The 21581-nt window shown below is 42.7% G+C and overlaps 1 protein-coding gene across 1 annotated transcript; it reads left to right on the forward strand.

Annotated features, from left to right (window-relative positions):
• Positions 1-652: 652 nt before the first annotated feature.
• Positions 653-21254, forward strand: LOC121855484 (uncharacterized serine-rich protein C215.13-like). Its single transcript, XM_042350459.1, has 4 exons — positions 653-788; positions 9144-10096; positions 18262-18343; positions 21158-21254. The coding sequence occupies exons 2-4, from the start codon at positions 9364-9366 to the stop codon at positions 21252-21254; spliced, it is 912 nt and encodes a 303-aa protein (XP_042206393.1). The 5' UTR covers positions 653-788; positions 9144-9363.
• Positions 21255-21581: the final 327 nt, after the last annotated feature.

A 21581-nucleotide genomic window follows, 5' to 3' on the forward strand; every position in this document is an offset into this window, starting at 1 on the left:
TCAGTGATCTATTGGTCAGCCCAGGAAGGAAAACACCTGAGTCAGAAGGGTGACCGGGGGACTCCCTTACTCTGAGACTGGATTTGGTAAACACTACAGAGGTGTGGTGGGGGGGGGGGGACTACCGCTTCTCTGCCACTACCTAGACACAGCCTCACACATTCTCAGTGAAGATATAAATGGGTGACAAAACTGTTAAATGGTCTGGGTCGTAATGTAAAGTTTAAGTATAAAGGGAAAACTTAATGGTTTGGATGATAAAGTTGACTTAAGAACACTAGTAAATGTGTTCAGTGTTCTGGGTCGCAGTAAATCTTGATATTTTTAGTTCACTTGGGTGAGCTATTCTGGCAGGTTGTTCATCGTGTGTCGGATCATCTTGGAGCCTAGGGTGAGTTTACCTTGAGGTATTTTTTTAAAGAATCCAGTCGTAAGTAAACACCCTTTGGTTCCCTGCAGATCGTGGTGACTAGTTATTTTTACAGAAAATAGAATGAAAACGAATTAAGCACGGAAGAAACACACATGTGGCGAGTTATCAGAATGTTTGTTGTGTGGGTTGCATGTGTTAGTGTGTGCGTGTGAACGTAAGGAATGATGGCGTGGCACTGGCAGCGTGTGTTGTGTTGTGAGCGAGCGTGGCCGAGCGAGCGACTCTGTGGGCCAGTGCTGGGCCGGCGTGTGTACGGTGCGGGTGTAGGCTGCGTGTTCTCATCTCCCCACATATTGTCAATGGCGGGAGAAACACATCCCCGCCTTCCGTTGTGCTTCTAATTTGTGATCTGAAGGTGAAATTATAGTGTCTTAAATGCAATGTTACAACCCGATGCATGAGAAAATTATATACTGCGGGCAGCATAAAGTGCGTGCTGGAGACGTGATGCAGAAGACGTACGAGCAGTGAACCGACCGGTCGGTGGGGCAGCTCTTGTAGTGACTTTATGTCAAGTGGTGACTCCTAGATTATTGTGGCATTTTGTAGACTGTGCAAAATTTTTTGGAACATATTGAAAGAAAGACCAGGAAAAATTAGTGCCGAAATGATTCAGTATTTGAATCACTTGTGTGTTGCTTTCGTGCTTGTATGTTGGGTTGTTGTGTGTTGTATGTTGGGAGTGGTGCAAGGCAGCTGCTACAACACTTATCCCAGAGGTCATGTTGGTGGTGAGGACAGGCGAGAGTGCTGCTGTGGCAAGCTCAGTCTGACAGTCCACTTGCATCAGCATCTTGATAGTCATGCCTGTGCATTTGAGTGTAACTAACCCCTAATCATCCTTACGTGCCATCGCATGTACCCTCACCACAGTCTCTTAGACATCAACACCCCTCTCCAGCTATCTACACTCCTGCTTCCCGGTACCCTCCCCATATTAGCTGTCAGTCACTCTCACCTTCATATCTAAGCACACTACCTTCGTCTGTACTCATTATCTCTTAAGATGATTAATGAAAAGAATAATGAAGTCCTTGTGAGCCGTTAGGAGGATAGTGTTGGAGGGAGCTATTGACTAATGAATCAAGTATAAATCCCTGCTCTAGAAACATGATTATGTAGCTGTAGACTCGGATTAATCCTTGATATTTTCTCCGTGTCAACCTGCCTGATGACCTTCCAATAACTGTGCAAGTGACTTATTGATTTTCTCGCCTTGGCAAATTTCTTGATAGTGAAATCAACAAAAAAAGACGTGGAGCGTGTATGTTACACAAGCCGGTGGTGGTGCAAGTGATAGTCGTGCTGGTGAAGTGTCAGGAATACTGCTTTATTCGATTGGTGGAGGTTGAAGGTGTGAGGGAGTGTTGGTGGGCCAGGAGTGTGGTGGGAGGAAATAGTTTGTTATGGTTGTGAGGGGTGAGCCTCAGTGTGGCTCTCTCGAGGGTTCATGCTGGCTGCTCCACTGGCCCTCTTATCTGGGCTCACGTCACTACATCCTCTTGTCCAAAATTCATTATTATCCTTGTTTGATCTTTGACTTCAAGACTAAAAAACAAAGACAAATATGGAGGGAAGTTTGAAGGAACATCTTACAACTTTAGAAGTCGATCACAACAACACTTGGACGAGTACATATTTCTGAATGAAATATATGTCATCTGTCAGTTATCATACACAATCAATTGATAGTCATCACCTTATCAATATATGTGGTTCGTTTTTTCTTCGTGGGTTTAGCTGGCAAGGTAGCGTGTGTGAAGGTAGGTAGGGAGTGACATATTACTACGTCAATCACAGTTTGGAACTTTGCCGACTTATGTGGGGGAATGTCACGTACTGTGGCTGTTTTTACCCCCCATCTCTGCAACACTCGTGCCAAGTAGTGAATTATTGTCACGCTGGTATGGTACTGTACCTGTGTGTTTCATTATGTGATGGAAAATAGTATCAGTGCTTTAAACAATATAAATATTGTTTGTGGAACTTATGGAATTAAAGAGTAGTACTTGTATGGTTAATAAGTAATACTTGTGTTTGTTTCACCTGTATGATCGAGATATTAAAACTGTTTGTTTCACTTGTCTCGTCGTAAGAGTACAGAATCATACAGTAGTTTTTACCATTGCTAAAGGTTAGTGACACTCATTACGCCTTTATGCGTTGTGTTTTAACGTTCGTGCGTGCCTCCTGGTTCTCGTGGAATCTTGAAACTAACTCCACTTGACCAGTGATGGCCATCTGCGATATTTGAATCATGTAAATCAGGAGGTTTCAGTTTACTAATGTCCGCATAGGGTTGTGGTACACTACCGATGTCCTTCATAACACAGAGTTGTAACACATTATACTGATGTCTCCATGATCTTGGTTTTTTAGTACAACTTACTTGATGTCCCATATAACAATTACCAATTCACAATGACTGGTACCATCTAGGCGGTCAGGTTAGCGGGCTTTCCCTTAGTATCAATCGTACAGTATCCATTCTGTGTTTGTCAGTTTTATTGAAGGTTTTGAAGAAATCATTCTGCTCCTGAGATAACACTTGTACACCTTGCTTTTGGTGGGAGCTGTTTTTCTATGATATACCAAGATGTTGGACTTTGCAGTAATTATAGTGGACGCTCAGAATGTGACCAGCATTTCAGTGTCATATGTATGATTTAAATTACATATTTTATAAGCAGTCTGCCTTGTTCTATATTATACTGTACATCACGTAATCAATGCATTGACTAACGTTGAGTCATAACCCAGCCATGGTCAGTCGGCGTTAACCTTCTCAGAGCTGGGGCGTGTCAGTCTTTATGTGCCAGAACACTGTGGCCGAGAGGTAGGGTAGGCGATAATGCTTGAGAACAACGAATACTGAAGGATTTTGAATTGATTCTCTAGAGGAAAGAAATCTATCACACTTACCAGGATAAATATTTTTTTTTTTTAGTTTTCAATATTCTACCATATTTGAATACGCCTCTCTTATTGCCAACACTATTTCCACCGAGTGACAACACTGAGATGGCCAACCTTTCATCATACTCGTGATTCATTTGGCCCACTGAGCGCCTTCAAAACAATAGCCTATGTGTGTGTGTGTGTGTGGGGGGGGGGTGTATCTGCCATTGCTTATAACATTCTTGAGACCCTAACAGGTGCCCAGTTGTCCGTGCACGGTTCATCTGCTTGATGGTGATGTTTGTGTACCTGTAGGTGTGTGTGTTATAGGTTTCGTGTACCTGTGGGTGTGTGTGTGTGTGTTATAGGTTTCGTGTACCTGTGGGTGCGTGGGTGTGTGTTATAGGTTTCGTGTACCTGTGGGTGTGTGTGTGTGTTATAGGTTTCGTGTACCTGTGGGTGTGTGTGTGTTATAGGTTTCGTGTACCTGTGGGTGTGGGCGTGTTCCACTATAGGCTAATCAATATTACCCCTTATTACGCTTAAGTAACTATCTACTGCTCACGCCTCCATACCCACTTACACGTACCAAATACTTGCTTTGAGAGATAAGTGGTTCATCTTGTGATTGAGGCCGCTGGCTGACCTCAATAAGTGTTAATGAACATCACGATTGTCACATTTACTGGCCACCCAACCACACACACACACCGTTACCATCCGTCATGTCCGTCACATTTAAAACAATGGTCAATAAAGTTCACATTGTGTTACACGTCTGGCATTGGGAGACGAACGCTGTGAACCCCAACCACTACCGCTCACGGCTACAGGGGAGAGCTCTTACTCCACAGAGGATACGAAGGATATACAAATTTTAATCGCACATATCTTAATTCCTGGTTGGTTAATAAAGTACAGTATGTAATTGTTGATTTAATGGTAAAGTGTTGTTTTTGTGGTTTTAAAGCTTCATTCAGAAGTAAGTGGAATGTACAAGGATGTAGGTGGAGTTGGAAGTAAAGGAGGTGGTGGTGGTAGCTATCTGAACTTGCATAATGAATGGTGAATTGTCAGTCATCCAAGAGTATTTTCCACGGACTGGTTGAGGCTGACACAATGTGAGGTAGACTGTAACACGTCAGACAAAGAATACAAAGTGTGTATAATGTAGCATTATTCTCCTAATGTGTGTCAGTGCGGGTAAGGCAGCCTCCACGTCATTACTTCTGCCCGTTCGTATAAGTTGTTCTGAGAAACGGTATCTTGAGAGTAAATCTACCTGTAGTGTTTGGTCTGTTTCTGCGTTCTTTATTTGCGTCAGTATTAATTAGGAAGAGAAACACAACATAAACAGTATTCATGTCCGCATCTTTATGGGTTTTGGGGTTTAAAAATGGATGACACTGCAGGCATTTAATTTCCACGCAGATCCTAATAAGGCCGTGTCGCGTCGTCTGTGTGGGCTCTTCGGTATGCCTGTGGAAATCTCAATATGAAGTTGAACCGATGACTAATAAGGAGCTCTAGTAAACATGGTGTGTGGCTGCTACTGGTAAGAATGATGAAGCTGGGCGTAATTGATTGTTATAGCGTGACTGTGTAAATCTTAAGGTGATGGACACCACCAGGTCGCCTGGCGCCGGACTGACCAGGCATGACTCCAGCTGACTTCATGTGTTCCAGGGAAGAAGTCATTAGATCAGATTTTGGTTTAGTGTTTATACGTTCCACCAGGTGTTATGTCGTGGAGGAAAAGGAAAATTATGTTTCGGATGACGTCAATATCTAAGGGAGTGAAGCGGTGGTTCTCTGAAGTGGAGGTTTCCCAGAAGCTGAGGTTATCGGTGACACAATGCAGTGAGTCACCTGGTATCAAGAAACATAAGTATGGATGACATTGTCTGTGGGTATGTGAGACAGGGACTGATAGATTTTTACTCTTGAGTGATGGTGACGGTAGAGGTGTGTGTGATAATGGAATGTTTACTATATAAGACGAGGATAGTTGTTTGTATGGTACTCTGATTGCCAGGCTTTATAGTATATGTTTTATCTTGTTTCTCTGTCAAGTAAAGTAATATGAAGACATAAACGTGGTCATGGCGTAAAGACAAGCTGGATGAGGAGAGACAAACTGCACTTAAGTTACCATGAGTCACTCCTTAACGTAACAAGGCTGTGAGCCAAGGCTCTTGTGCTCTCTCAGGAGGCTCCATCGCCTCCTTGGTGTGTGTTTGTGTCAAACTTGGTTGACCCACCCAATTGTTAACTAAATTAAATTTTGATTAATAATTTCCAAATAATTTTCGTCTGAATATTCTTAACAATATTGTACGGTATATATCTTAATATTGCTAAGCATTAAGAACCGTACTTAGATTTGTTTATTTGACGGTGAGTTTATTGGATATTCTATTATGATTACCATTAAATCAGTGTTTTCGACAATTCATATTGTTACTTGAGACCTCTAGTAATGTGTTCATACTGTATCAGTAAATATGATGTGTATAATATTTGTATAAAAACTTGAAGGTCTAGACTGTGGCTGTTACGTTATTGTTCAGACAAAATTTCTCCTGGTGGAGCGGAAGAGTGTGTGCGTGACATTGTGTAGTCGCGTAATAAATACAGCCCCCCCCCCTTCTCCCGCACCCGCTGATGGAGACTGTACTCTACCTGTTTGTAGATGCCATAGAAGAAATATTATGGGGAGCTCAAATTAATATTAGCATAGAGATCAGAATAAGAGGAAATATTAAATGGGAAGAGGAGGGTAGATGGGCGGCGTGTAGCCGAGTGTAGGTGTGGTGTCGAGCCCTTGTAATGGTGATGACGACTGGAGGCTCTGGGTGAGAGTGTTGATGCTGCCTCGCTCACCTTTTGTCCTGTTATAATGAACCTTTACACGGCCTTCACTAGGTACATTGCCGACCTTTATGACTCACTGGCACGGTGGTGTTCATGCTGCTTCTGTGTGTGGTGCCGAGAGCAGAATACCTCGATACTATTCTCTGTAATATTTGCTCAAAGAATTAGTGTGTGGCATCCGTGGTGACATGTAATTTTAATTTCTCATTAGCTTTGTTATGTAGCTGCGATGATCATGGGGGGTGTAGTAAACATAGTTCACATCACGTGCTGAAACTTACTATACGGTAGGAATATAGAAACTTAATCCAGGACTCCACGTATAGTTTGATTATGTCGAAATCATTGGAAATCGTGACTTTCTTGCTGCTTCAGTGTTTCACCTTCCTTACCACAACAGTGAGGAACTTTCTCTTTTTCTCCCGACGGCAGTGTTGTCCGTGTACAGGCGAGATCATATTTGACACAGATTATCACACTCAGTCACATCCACGTAATGCTTCTGCTCGATGGGCTTAGCTTAAGTACTTCGGCCTATACCTTTCCTCTATGTATTTGGGTGTGTGTGTGTGTGATTTTTTTTGTATGTAGGTTAAGGGTGATACAGGTGCGTCATAAGTGAGTATACTACCCCCATGAACACCATAGATCACCGTGGCCAGGTGAGGGGGAAGCTCGTAGCCTGGTGTAAGCTGTGTCACTATCTTGATCACCTCACTTCTCCTTATCGCTCCTCCACGACCCTGCCGATCATTACAGCCTTTCTTTGTCAACTAATACCTTTTTACATATTTTTCCTCACGCTACCTTACCACCTGTAGACACCTTCCCTGGACACCCTTCGAAACCTGCTCGGGTACAGTCCACCACAGATAGGGAGACTTCTCTAACACATTCACACCTGTAGCATATATGGACACCTTGTGAATTGTGTGTTATTTCGAGTAAAAGTCTCCTTTTGTTGTTGAATAGATTTTCATGGTAAATTTTACGTGAGGCTTTACTGTTTATATATATATATATATATATATATATATATATATATATATATATATATATATATATATATATATATATATATATATATATATATATATATATATATATATATGTGTGTGTGTGTGTGTGTGTCATTTAGTCTTAGCCTTTCAAGCAGTGGTCCCCAACCTTTTGTAGGCTCTTGGCCATATTAGTCATTGCAAATACAGTGGAGGGCGCCAAAAATTGGATCTACAATAAATTAAGAAAGAAAGATCTCATACAGTACAGTTATTTGCAGTTTTACACGTCGTGAGTTCTAACTATAAAGTCGTATCAAGTTATTGCATATTTTCATTAAATTCACAATGACTAAGAATTCCTAATATTTCAAATTTTTCTAATAAACCTTTGCGGACTCCACAATATGGATGGTGCCCTTTAAACTACAGGTTGGGGAACTGCATTAAAGTTTGAATTTTGTAAAGATTTCTTGAGCCAGTTTAAGAAACCTAGATATATGGTCGTGATGATGTGATAAATACGGTTACTAGACAACACCGAAGGTTCCCATGGAACAGGGTGACGTAATTTTGAGGGTCACACTGTTTTCATCACCTGACCTTCGGCGGGCTACAAGTAGCTCGTCACAACCACATCTTGTATGTCACTACACACACCGACGTTTTCCATCATATTTTGATGCCAGCATTAATAAGGAATTGTAGGTCAGGGAAAAAAAAAAAAAAAAAAAAAAAAAAAATATATATATATATATATATATATATATATATATATATATATATATATATATATATATATATATATATATATATATATATATATATATATATATATATATACTAGTTAATGTGGTACAGGAACACGGTACGGTACACGTGCACACTACAGTAACCTGCCTCATGTCTTTAACTTCACTCACGTGACATGTTTGATTGTTTCGTTTTGTTAATTTAATTTCATAAGATTTTTTTTTATTGTTTTTTTCGGCGTGGAATGGATGGTGTTTTGCTTTGCATTGTATTTTTATAAAGAAACGCATTTAGTTTTACTTTATAATACACATTATCATCCCTGTGGTGATAATACTGTACTAGAGATACATTATTTTTTAGAAGCCAGATGGCAAGGTTTAAGAGTAGTTGTAGTGTGAGTGTAGTATTAACATGAGGGTGTTGTGTGAGACATGACTACTAGTGTGTCCGCTCCCCAGTTGATGAGTACAGACAGGGCGTACTGCATCACCCTCACGGTGTTGACTGATAGTACAGTACAGCAGCTGTCTTGTCTGTCTCTACTTTCGCATCTTGTGACTCACTCTCACTGCACAGTCTACTGATTGTCATGAAACTTTAGAAAAAGAAACTTATGATTTTTTTTTATTAATGACCCTCAATGTGTGACTTGACTTTATCACTAGTTGACTGAATTTTCATATACAACACTTGGCTTTACTGAACGGTCATTTTATATAATATATATGTTTTTGTATATATTATACGTACAGTACATGTGTATTCCACATAATATTGACTTTTCTTAAGGGAAAAGACTAGGTACGAAATGCAGAGTGAAAGATTTATAGAATATTTGAATAAAATAATTTTGTTTCGGAAATGTACTGTGAAAACTGTGAGTTGTGTGATAATGAGGCAGTGAACTTTGTTTACGACTGTGTAAACTGTGGTGTGTGTAGGGCGATGGAGAAATCTCGCTTGGTGAGATTAGAGCGCCCTTATCTAACGATAAACTGTTACCTGCCACATAACCTGAGGTGGACGCCCATGTGCCAGATATATGATACAAGTGTGAGCTATGGTGAGAGTTCTCGCCGCCACTGCCACCAGTATATATGACCATTTCTGTTTCACATTGGACACTTACATATGATTTTTTCTTTTTTTTTTTTACATTGTATTTATTTTGTTTTCTTTTTTAGGGACATGAGTTAAGATTTTAAAACTTGCCGAAAATTTATGACTGAAGTGTAAAAGAAGTGAAGCTTTTAAGTGTATGTGTAAGATGAAGTGAGTGAGGGAGTGTGGCGGCGGTGGCTGTCTGGCAGGAAGGTTGAGGACAGGTGAGGGGGACGCGGCACATTGCCCCGCCCCCCCTACTGCCAGGTCACAGTGTCACTCAGTGAGTCATTGAGAGGTAAAATGCCGTCAGTGACTCCCAATGAGCCAGGACTACTGGAGGGGTCACCTCCCCCACCCGTAAGTCCCGCCCCCTCCATGGAGCTGGGCGGGTCTCTCGGGGACATGACCTTCACCTCACAGTGCTCTGTAGAGTCTCTGGGCTCTCTTGATAGTGGTCATAGCTCAGCAGACAATGGTACCACAGACAGTCCCTCCCCCGGTGCTAACAGTCCCACGCCCATTATCAACACGCCGCCCGCCATTAACACTAGCTCCACGCCCGCAAGCCCTCGGGTCCATGGTGGGGAGTGTACCTACAGTCCCAGGATCAGTGTGTCATCCATGGGCTGCCAGGACCGTCCAGCATCCAGGATCGACAGATCCCTGTCCAACACATCCACAACTTCCATCAATTCCGATTTTTCATTAAATTCCAATGAAACTATGAGCTCCAGTACGACACTCAACTCGAGTGCCACCCTCGCCTCCGACCACACCAACACCACGTCCACCTCCACCTCCTCCACCACCATAGTGACACCCAGAAAGTCCAAGGCGGAGTTAGATGCGTACATTGATCACCTAGACTCTCTGTGGTCACAGGAGGATGAGTGGATTATGATCTTTGATAATTTGATCAAGAACACTGAAGCCTCCACAAGAACTAGGAGACACACCCACCACCACAGTCACTACCACAAAAGTGGCACCACCAGCTACCACTCCTCGCCTTACAACTCTCCCTACAAGAGAGGTAAGTTCCGCTCTCATATTTTTTGTGGTTTGCACCAGTTACTATTATTTAGCTGTTATGCCATTATATTTTGAAGAATTGCTAGGTGTGCTTTTATTATTGAACATTATTGTAAGTAAAAATAATAGCAGGTCCACTTATAAACTTGGAACTTTATATAATGCACTAATAGCGTCGACCGCTCACCGGTGCCATAAACCAGAGGGGAGAACGTACTGGGTCACCTGTATGTTGTGCAGAGACCTTGACCCACCCGCTGCTTGTGGCGGTGAGGTAATTGCTGCAGCACCGGCAATAACAGCATCTACCACATGTAAGGCCGGGCTGCACCCACCACCAGGATGCAGTTCACACAGCGTTATGGTGGTGAACACCTCGCAGGGCACAACTCGTCAACACTGGCACCATACAAGGATACTCTTAATATGCAGCGCATTTTATGTGTAGTTTTTTATTTATACGTTTATCGATTCTTTTGTTAATATCTGAAATTCTGTGAATCAAGTGAAATTTGCTTGGTGGGGGAGGGAGGCCGTAGACTATTACCCCATTAGGCATGGTCTTGCAACACACTGTTCTCTTTCCCACTTCCCTTCCCTCGCTTGACAATGAGTTCTACAAGAAGTCAGCTTTTGTCAGACCCAGCGCTATGTTCCCTGGTCTACTTGTGACCACAATACTGGCTCGCGTTGCTTATTGTGTTGAAGTAAGGATATATTGAAATTAAAACAGTTAATATAGCCAGAAAAATACCGATGCAAAATGAGTAGCATCACCAATATTGACATGACTGAGCCTTTTGAGTGCAATACTAGAGCTCTCATAAAGACATCTGATAAATATTGTACATTCATCTCAAGAAAATTATTAAATAGTTTAAAAGTATCATTTAGATTATTATATGTTTCATGTGTTAGTGGATACATACTGACATGTTTACCGCAATTTTTATTTTATGATGAGTTTACTTCAGATCAGGTGTTTTTATTACGGCTTCGGGGTAATGTCACGTGTGTTATTTAAAGGCCGAGAGAGATAAGACCTACTATATTGTGTGGAAGAAAAATAACAGGATCCGTCGATGTTACTAACTTGGCGTGGAAGGTGAGGTAACAGTACTTGACGCGGGAACACTCGTACACCTTGTTCTCTGATGGCTACCACAGACTTGATATGCTTGATTTTTTCTTTCTTTGAACTTTTCTTTACGTAGAATAAGTTGAACATTACGCAAAAAACATCGCAACATTTCCCAGTCAATTTTATGTTAAATGTGGGTTACATTGTGCATGAGGATCTCTTGCAAGTAGCTACCTTGAGCAATTTCAGGTTACTTAATGATATCACTGTTCGGTCAGGCGATTATTATTGCAGTCGTTTTCGCAAGGTGTGAGAGTGAGAGAGAGAGAGAACCTCCCATTGGTTTATCTATGCTGAGCCAGCCAACCCCTCGCCCCTGTTCACTTGCGAATCTCTCTTTAATAATCACAACCATTGATTATCTCCTTTCTCCGTCTTCAATATTGGTGATGCAGGCGCTCTCCTCCACAGGTCCCCGGGGAGGCTGTCATTGAATACGAATTCTTTGGAAAGCGATGAGAAATTGAACAAGTTTCTGGAAAGTCCCTGACATACTTAAACAAATGTCATGAGTTGTTACAGAGATAGAGGACTCGCGTGACCTGGGGTAAATATCGTGAAAATAATGTTGGTGTAATCTATGGAGGTGTAGAGGCGAGGTGATGCAACGGCTACTCGGCAGATATTGCCTTCATGGTGGTATTGTGTTGGGAGGAGGAGGTTGTCACTCGAGGGGTTTGGTTCTGAGGTTCACTCCGAGATTACAAGAGTTTCGGAAATCATATCCAGGTAAACCTTACAGGTGTTAAGGTAGCTGGAAATGAATAAGTGAAGCGGTGTCGTAGAAGGATGCCGTGTGGTTGGTGTTAGTTAAGAATGTGGTAGAGTGACACACACAGGGACTAATGCCAACAACACTGGACATGCATAGCGACGCTGTTTAATATACCCACCCGCAGGCTTGGTACCCTCAACGTGTGTTAAAAATTCATGCTTGGATCACCTGATATGGCTGACTGCATTCTGCTGATCACGCTGGTCTGGCCAACTGTGCGACAGCTAGCCAAGAACTATTGGTATATTTATGTCTTAAGTTTCTGCGTGAAGGTATAACCCCAAGTCGGATGATGCAGTCAACACCTTAAAGTTCAGTAATGTTAGATTGTGTTATGTTACCTAGGTACGTGTACAGGTAGACTCATTAGGCAGGTATGTGGTTTAATAACTCCGAGTTTGAGGACGAAACAGTGGTTCGGTATAGGCCTAACAGAGAGAGGAACCCCCATGACGCAGCGTCTTTGGGGGGGGATGAGTCAGTTCATGTGATTGTGTCTACGCCGGGATTTACTTAATTTTGGTCGCCTGTTAGCCTTGGTGATAGTGGAGGGTGGGGGTGAGGAGAGGCCAGGGACGTCCGTGTAGTTTGTTTGTTTATGTTAGTTGAGGAACAACACACTTTTATTGATATTAAGTTTCGACGCTTGCTTTTAATAACATTATATGTCAAATTATTTATTTCTTATTAACGAATAAAGTTTTATTTATCATTGAGTAAAATTAATTTGTTCGTTTTATATTATTTTTCCATTTTTTTTCATTGAAACTAAGAAATAGATAATAGCTGGGTGTATTTATCTAAGTTTCACTAAAGATTAAAAAAAATAGATAAAAAAATGATTAAGTTCCCTAACTGAAACTTAAACTTTATTCATTTTAAAATAATTGCCAAATTTTATCAATCGGGGTCCCGTCACAACCCTTAACAAGCGCTACATCATTATTGTTTAGTGTCACTTTACGGAGATTTAATAGTTGGGGCGAAAGTGGCCGTCAAGAAGGAGGACGCAGACATACACAGGACCTTGTTATAAACACTGGAGTCGTCGTGCAAGCAAATATTGAGGTCTTTGGTATTCAAGGTCACGGACGCTGCCTTGCTATCCCTCCTGAGGCTCACAAGTTAGTGGCTGACACGAGGCCGGGCAGCTCCTCCTGACCACCAGTGCATGACGCTGCCTTGCTATCCCTCCTGAGGCTCACAAGTTAGTGGCTGACACGAGGCCGGGCAGCTCCTCCTGACCACCAGTGCATGACGCTGCCTTGCTACCCCTCCTGAGGCTCACAAGTTAGTGGCTGACACGAGGCCGGGCAGCTCCTCCTGACCACCAGTGCATGACGCTGCCTTGCTACCCCTCCTGAGGCTCACAAGTTAGTGGCTGACACGAGGCCGGGCAGCTCCTCCTGACCACCAGTGCATGACGCTGCCTTGCTACCCCTCCTGAGGCTCACAAGTTAGTGGCTGACACGAGGCCGGGCAGCTCCTGACCACCAGTGCATGACGCTGCCTTGCTACCCCTCCTGAGGCTCACAAGTTAGTGGCTGACACGAGGCCGGGCAGCTCCTCCTGACCACCAGTGCATGACGCTGCCTTGCTACCCCTCCTGAGGCTCACAAGTCAGTGGCTGACACGAGGCCGGGCAGCTCCTGACCACCAGTGCATGATATTCTCTCTCTGCCAGACGGAATCATCCTTTGTTTTCATTTGTGTTAATATTCCTTTCTGGATTGATCTTATAATTACCTGGTATAATCACACAGTTAACTGGTCTAATCATAGTTAACTGGTCTAATCATAGTTGACTGGTCTAATCATATAGTAAACAGTTAACTGATCTAATCATAGTTAACTGATCTAATCATAGTTAACTGGTCTAATCATAGTTGACTGGTCTAATCATATAGTAAACAGTTAACTGATCTAATCATAGTTAACTGATCTAATCATAGTTAACTGGTCTAATCATAGTTAACTGGTCTAATCATATTGTTAACTGGTATAGTCATATAGCCACCTGGTATAGTCATGTGTATCGGTTGGAGCGCCATGCTGGATATCCGAAGCTGTTAGTATATTGTGCATACAAACATTTCACACAGAACTGAAGTTAATGAGCCCGCTGATGGACATGAGAGTGCCATGTTAGTTTTGTCGTGCCCTCAGTGTGTCCCGCCTCCCTGTCTGCTGTACACGAGATATCTTAAGCTTGAAGAAATAGAGGTATTGACTTAAGGGGTCATATTCTGGGGGCCATCTATTTTTTAAACCCCTGTTTGATCTCTAATATGACCCCTTAAACCCCTGATGTGACCCTTTAAACCCCCTAATATGACCCCTTAAACCCCCTAATATGACCCCTTAAACCCCTGATGTGACCTTTTAAACCCCCTGATGTGACCCCTTAGACCCATGATGTGACCCCTTAAACCCCTGATGTGACCCCTTAAACCAGGGCTGTGGAGTCGAAGACAAAACCTTCGACTCCGACTCCTCAAATTTTTATGCTTCCGACTCCGACTCCTTGGCCTATTTGTAACAACTATTTCTACCATCCTAATTGTAATTTGTATGTTGTAACCTGCATAGGTAAAAAGTAAAACACCGTGGCTATACTGCTACAGCTTTATTAATGATCTGGACGATATTTAAGAACTACAAAAAGATGATAGGCTTGACTTTCAAAGTTTCAATCAAAAGAAAAATAAATTTATTAAGAATTCAAGATATTAACTAGAAAACACCATTTACATGTATATCTAAAAGTTCGATCTCAGCATATGAATTTTGTTTAAGCTCATAATCTGATGTGGATCTAAATGATGATCCTACAATTCCTTTTAAAGTAAAGTTATATATTTATGTACATTAAAGAAATGAATACCTTATTAAGGAAAATGGATAAACCTTACATGATTAAGTTATTAAATTAAATTTGCCTTAATCTCACCAAAAACAGGTTGTAGCTAATTGTTTTGTAGCTGAGAGCCTCTGTGCAGTTTTCAACGAAACAAAATTTGATATAATTCAAAATTTCAAATGGTAAAGAAGAGACTATCGTCCAAAATTATAGTGCTATACTGTGCCTGCTACAATAAATTCATAATAATGCTTATAAAATGGAAATAAATTCTTTTAATAATTTAAGAAAATTAGTGGGATCAGTGGAATCACTGCAATGAATATGCCTGAGTTCATATATTTGTTCTTAGGAACAGAATAGCTTCAGTCGGAGTCGGAGTCGGAGTCTGGACAATTTTACCGACTCCGACTCCGACTCCACAAGCCGAAATTTCCTCCGACTCCTCGACTCCGACTCCGACTCCACAGCCCTGCTTAAACCCCTGATGTGACCCCTTAAACACCTGATGTGACCCAAACCCCTGATGCCCCTTAAACCCCTATGACCCCTTAAACCCCTGATGTGACCCCTTAAACCCCCCTGATGTGACCCCTTAAACCCCCTGATGTGACCCCTTAAACCCCTGATGTGACCCCTTAAACCTCTAATGTGACCCCTTAAACCTCTAATGTGACCCCCTTATACCCCTGATATAACCCCTTAAGATTATGCAGCATTGGCAACATGAAAAAAAAAAGATTCTGAACCTGATTAGCTCTTGAAGGTCATGGGTTAAACGTTGACTGAACCTACGCAACAGGGATTACATGCAAAGCCCCTTGACATGATTGACTTGAAGGCCAAGAGTCACGATCAGATAGATGGTTATTGGTACAGTATTAGACACGAATGTATTTAAGTTATAACTTGTCGATATTGACCAGACTTACAGACGTTGCCATATTATAAAGTTCTCGACGTAACACACTCGGAGGCCAAGGTCACTGGGTCACTGATACTAAAAGTGATTGTTTGATTTGAAAATGTGATGTCTGTTAGATACAACAAACCCGAATTAAAGTGTTTTGATTAAACTGTCAGAAGTTTTCCGCATATTAAGTTGTGGGAGTAACACAGTCTTGTAGGCCATGGGTCAAGTTGAATAAGTCACCGGCACTGGTAATTATTGTGTTCAAGCTATCTTAACTTGATTAACTTATGACGGGAGCGGGTCAAAGTTTAATGCTAAAACGTCATTGGGACATCTAAAATATCATGCTGGTTTTTTTAGCGGCTTTTGGAATTCATTTTTATTCTTTTATTAAATTAAGGCACAAGTATTAAATATGGAGGATTGAAATTTTTAGGCTTCACCGACGTAACACCAGTGGGGTCGAGGGGGCTTCACAGTGTTTTCGTTAACTGAATTGTTGTATATTCCATCAGTTCCTGTAATCAGCTTTGACTTTCGTTAACTAAACCAGTATTAATGTAAGTACTTTTGTTTATCTGGTCGGATACAGAATGCGTAGAAGACTGTGAGGTCAGAGCCTGCCTAGACCCGCCGAGCTCCCACGGCATGGCAGGCTGTCAGACCGTCTTACTCGCTTTTCTTGTCTTCGCCCGGATACTCTTCACCCGCCGTTTTTATTTTCATTCTTTTTTTTACTGCCATTGATATTGACATGCGCCAAGCACCTTTCTCCTGTTAACCAGGGGAGAGGGGTGGGTGCACTACGGTAGGGTCACTGGTGGCTGGCTATCCGTCAGGGACCAGAGGCAAGTGGCTGCAGTAAACGGGTAATTACCACCACTTGCCGACCTGGCTAGCTGTAACCTAGGGCGGCTACCTGTCACTGGCTGCCACTCGAGACGCGCACTCGCTGTTTAAAAGGATTTCAAGAACTTTTATCGTAGTTATTGGACCACGAAGTCGACGGTTCTGTCGAGGAAGTGATGGATAAAAAATGTATTGGCGGACATCCAAGGGTGGCGGGAGATGCGGCACCGGGAGGACAAAAGACCGCTTTACTACCAGTATATTGCGCCGATAAGAATGTCAGTGACGGCTGAAATGGCCAGATTCATTAATGCGGTGGAAATAACCTTGAGATATTAAACTGGTGGCGAGTTAGTGACTGTGGGAGGGTAAAGTGAAAGACGCCTGGTGGTGACGCTGATGGTGGCTTCGAGGGGGAGGCGCAGGCGGTGGTAGTACGTTGAACACGGTCATGGCACGACGAGCTCGGCGGCGAAACGTCGAGTACCAGAGTAAGACTGGTTTCCTGTCCCGATTTTTGTGGTGGCTGCTGCCGCCTGGAGGTTGCAGGACTGCTCATTAGTAGGCGGTGAGGTAGTCATGCAGGTTGCCAGTGTGAGGGAGAGACAGCCAGTCCTTGTTGTTATGCCACTGCTGCAGTCCTCACTGATAAAACATTTTGTTACCATGGCACCAATGGCGGCTTAGCACGACCTACTTACCACACGTAGGGGCGTTTATCTCTATTACAAATGACTTTATGTTATTGGCTCTGAGTTCTAGACAATATGAAATAGTCCTGTACGCCTTCGCCGATTGAACATAACGTGTAATAAATTTCACCTCGGACATGTTTCTGTGCACTCCATTTATGATGGGGTGATAAGAATAATTTTCAGTGTGAGGGCTGCGGGTGGTGCTGGCGGCGGAGGCATAAAACTTGGTGCCTGACGGAACTGGACGGGAGGAAGGGAGTTGGCAGGGGGACAATCACTCTTGGAAGGCTTCATACTGTCCACCCACCCATGACAGCTATTGATTGGTAAACGGTTGGTCTTGGAGGTTGAATAAAATTGTAAGATGAAAGTCGTGAAGGTGGTCCTGTGCATGTCTGTTTGGGCGTGGGTGGCGGCTGGTTCTAGCGGCTTTAATATTGCAGTAACTTATTCTTTTTCCTTTTTGCGCAGAACCCCCCCCTTCCCTTAAGCATTTCCTCCCCCCTCCTGCACGATCACCTTCCAGCAGCCTCCCACGCACACGTTCCCCCTGTAAACCCCCCACACCAACACGGCCACACGCACGCACGCACCCACCCACCAACCCACCCACCCCCCCCCCCGAGGTTTGTATTAGGTGTATGGCAGGCTCACAACTGAGTGACGGTGTCCTTCCCACATAGTTGTGACCTCTCACAGTTTTTGTCACCCGTTTCTGCACCCTGATAAAGTGACGGGACAGGTCACCCTGGTTACGTGGGGATGACTGGAAGCGAGGTTATGTAATCGGTGTTTGTGAACCCGTCACTTCGCGTTTGGAGGGAGTCCTCATGTGAACCCCACTTCATAATATGTCATGTGTCCACTCACCCTCTGTTACCTACTTCTTAATAGACAAGATAACCTTAACAGTGTTCCTGTAACTCAAACCAGTTTTAAGAAATCGTTACGAAGATGAAGATTTGTGGGTCAAGGACATAACTCACACCCGTGCTCTTGTTTGGATACAAGTGAGGTATGGAATAATTTGATCCCAAGATATTCTTTTACACGAGCTTGGTTGTTGTCTGAATCTTGGTCGAGTTAATCACATATGAGTGGGAGAACTGCGTTTAGTTTGTTTCACACCCCCTGTTGTGTTGTCGCTAGGGTCACGTGAAGTTTGGTGCTGACAGAGGCGCTAGTAGTTCTCATAAAGACTGCACGTACGGACCGATAAATGAGGGAACAGCGCCCTCTACCCTGTCCTATATCTTACCACCCTTAGGTTAATACCTGTCATAATATACACTTAAAAAAGAGTTGTGGAGACGTTGTACAGGTGATAATATTAACACGGACCCGGGCCAGCTTACTGTTCATATACTTTTTCTCGAGGGCCTCGTTAGGCAACACCCCATTCACACTTCACCAACTGATTAACCGAAGTGACCTCTTCACATATCGGACTGCTTTGGCGAGTCACTTTAATTGGTTGGAATAATTGTGTGCCGGATGGTAGTAATGGGGTTAAGTGGATGTTTGTTATAATGACAAGATGATGATCCCTAAAATTAACGTCGGATGAAACGCAAAGTAAGCATCAGTATTTTTTTAAATACAAGTTTTGCCAGAAAGTACAACTACAATTTATTTGGTGTTTGGCAAGACATGAGGGACTTGGTGGTAGTGGCGACCAGTCATCCCGCCTGGGCTGTGTCACGTCCCACCACCTGACAAACACTCTTGTCATGATGCTGTACATTACATCTGTTACTCACCGCCAGCCACGAACACTTTTTAAAATATAAGTGACATTAATTATTTCATCTGAAAAAAAAGCATGCTTTTATATTGAGCACTTCTGACCTTGGGTGGAAGAGGTTACGAGGACTGTGTGGTTATGGGTTCATCAGTTATGCTTCTCATGACTGTTAATCATACGCAATCTGCCCATCTTACCTTGTTTGGTGTGTTTAATAGGTACTCAATGGTGGCATTATAACGGGAACGTCCCACATGTTCCTGACTAATCTGAAGCATTATATGAGGAGAAGAGATACAACCGCTTGGTAATTAAGTTGTAAAGTGGAAACGCTGCGCTGTTACCATTAGTAACACTGAAGCTCCCAGTAGCTAAACCACGGATTAATGCTGAACACTATGCTAGTCTTTTACTGCAAATCAGAGAGAGGAAGGCAGCAAACCATCACGATGTCTAAGGTTAAATTTGCCTTGTTATCCGTCATCCATCCTGTCTCCTCAAGAATATTATCAGCTTGTCTAATCTTTCAGTTTATGCATGGAGTATATAAAGTGCGTCAGGTCACATGAAGATAAATTAACGACGCATTTTAATCGACAGTTTGTGAAGAGTACAGCGGACGTTCGTTACACTGGGGTCACGCTGAGAGGCTCGTGTACCTGACGGCATTAGCATAAACACGAGGGATGGTTGCTTGTTGTAGAGGATGGGGTCTGTTAAGGGTAATGGTTGTGGCGGTAGTGGTTATGATGTAAGTTGGTCGTGGTTAGTGAGAATAGTAGTTGCTGTGTTGGTAGTTGTTGGAAATGGTAGTAGTTGTGTTAGTTGGTATATTAGGAATGATGGTAATAGTGATGGTGGTAGTGTTTATGAGTGGTAGTCATGGTTGTAGGGGCGGGCGAAGTTACAGGATTACGGTATACAGGAATTATGTCAACAAAAAACGTGTAACCTTCTGTTATCTTCGGCTGAACTCTGTGTGTGGTGATGGATTGGATTTGGCAATCTTAATCTTCGGCTTTAGTCATCCCCAAAGGCTAGGGGTCGGCATCTCGAGTCTCTCCACTATATTATACCGTGTTGGGTCTTCATTCACAGCCCGATGTTTTGTGCTTCTCTTTTGGCCACGTCTCTCCACATTAACGTGTCTTCCTCTTGACTACCCCCGCCTTGGTCGGCTCATTCCGGGATGTTTTGAGGTAATGGAGCTGCTTAATAGTGAGATTGTTTACATCTGAGCATTTACCATCATCGCGATGGAAGGAAAATTAGGTTGGTGAGAGTGTGTGAAAGCGGGACGGTGTGAGGTATCTGCCACTTGATCACGCACACCCCGCCAGGGCTTCCCTCACTCTCCCTCACCTGCTTCCAACACGTGCCCTGAAAAAGTCCCGTATGCTGGTATCCGGGACACCAGGAAGGTTAACCAGATTTAGCTTCCGAGAGAGAGAGAGAGAGATCCTGAACGAAGAAAAAAAGAGAGGATAAAGGATAGGAATTCTATTATGATATTTGCATATTTTTCGCAGGAATTATGAGCATAAATAATTTTCGCATTAGGAAACAACTCTTTTTTTTATACCATCGTCATGGCGTGTCCGTCCATCCAACAGTCAATCATTTCCACACACTGCTCGTACCAACAGTCGTGTCACCCGGGATAACTGAGAAGCATCTAGTGATAATTTATGCTTTAGCAATTCGAGGTATCATGGTTAACCCCCAAAACACCTGACTGCAAGCTTAAGTCTTTCACAGATTATGTTAAGGTGGCATAACAATTGTATCAGTGAAAGTTATTACTCCTTGACTCGCATGCGATAACCATGGCATGATTGTTTTGTCTGTCTGTTTCCGTCTGTCGCATATTCGTCCACAATTTCTCGTTTTTTCCGTATTCTTCCGCCATTTCATATAACCGAACGAGTTGTCTTAATACTGTGCGTTATAATGTGTATGTATGTGTGTACTGTATATACTGTATGTGTGTCTGTATGCATATTTTTAAAAACATACATGCTTATGACATAATGCCTCTCAATGAACAACATCCCTGTCACCTATGCAACAAGATTGCGCCTCCAGGATGGACTCCATACTCATCTACGGTGGCATCAGAGGAATAACACATAACTCATCAATCTGGAGCAACGTCGTCATCGACTTGGATGGACTGCCATAAGCATGTATGTTTGTAAACACCTTGAAAAATACATGATCTTTGACTGGTTTCTCTAAAGGTCAAGGAAAACAGCGTGGTAGTTAGTCGAATCACCCGGTCTCGCTAAGAAGCAACCCGGCGTGAAGAAATACTGTATACTGGTTACTCTGGTACTGCTCGTCAACCATCTCGGGTTTGGGATAAAACACTTCACCTTTTGTGAATCTTTGTATACAGGAAAATGAGTTGCTATTGCTGTCTGGAGTGTCGTGATACTTGAGGGAGTAACATAAATAAGTAAATATTAAGAAAAACTGTAGCTGTGTCCTAATTGCTTCATACAGCTAT

The sequence above is a fragment of the Homarus americanus genome, unplaced genomic scaffold, assembly GCF_018991925.1.
Source record: "Homarus americanus isolate GMGI-L3 unplaced genomic scaffold, GMGI_Hamer_2.0 scaffold48406, whole genome shotgun sequence".
Lineage (NCBI taxonomy): Eukaryota > Metazoa > Arthropoda > Malacostraca > Decapoda > Nephropidae > Homarus > Homarus americanus.

Excerpts from the sequence above, each read along its gene's own strand:
- LOC121855484 (XM_042350459.1), top strand. The coding sequence starts at position 9,364 with ATGCCGTCAGTGACTCCCAATGAGCCAGGACTACTGGAGGGGTCACCT. Across the intron at positions 10,097-18,261 it reads CAACTCTCCCTACAAGAGAG|TTTTAAGAAATCGTTACGAA; the intron begins GTAAGTTCCGCT and ends AACTCAAACCAG. Across the intron at positions 18,344-21,157 it reads CTTGTTTGGATACAAGTGAG|GATGGACTCCATACTCATCT; the intron begins GTATGGAATAAT and ends TTGCGCCTCCAG.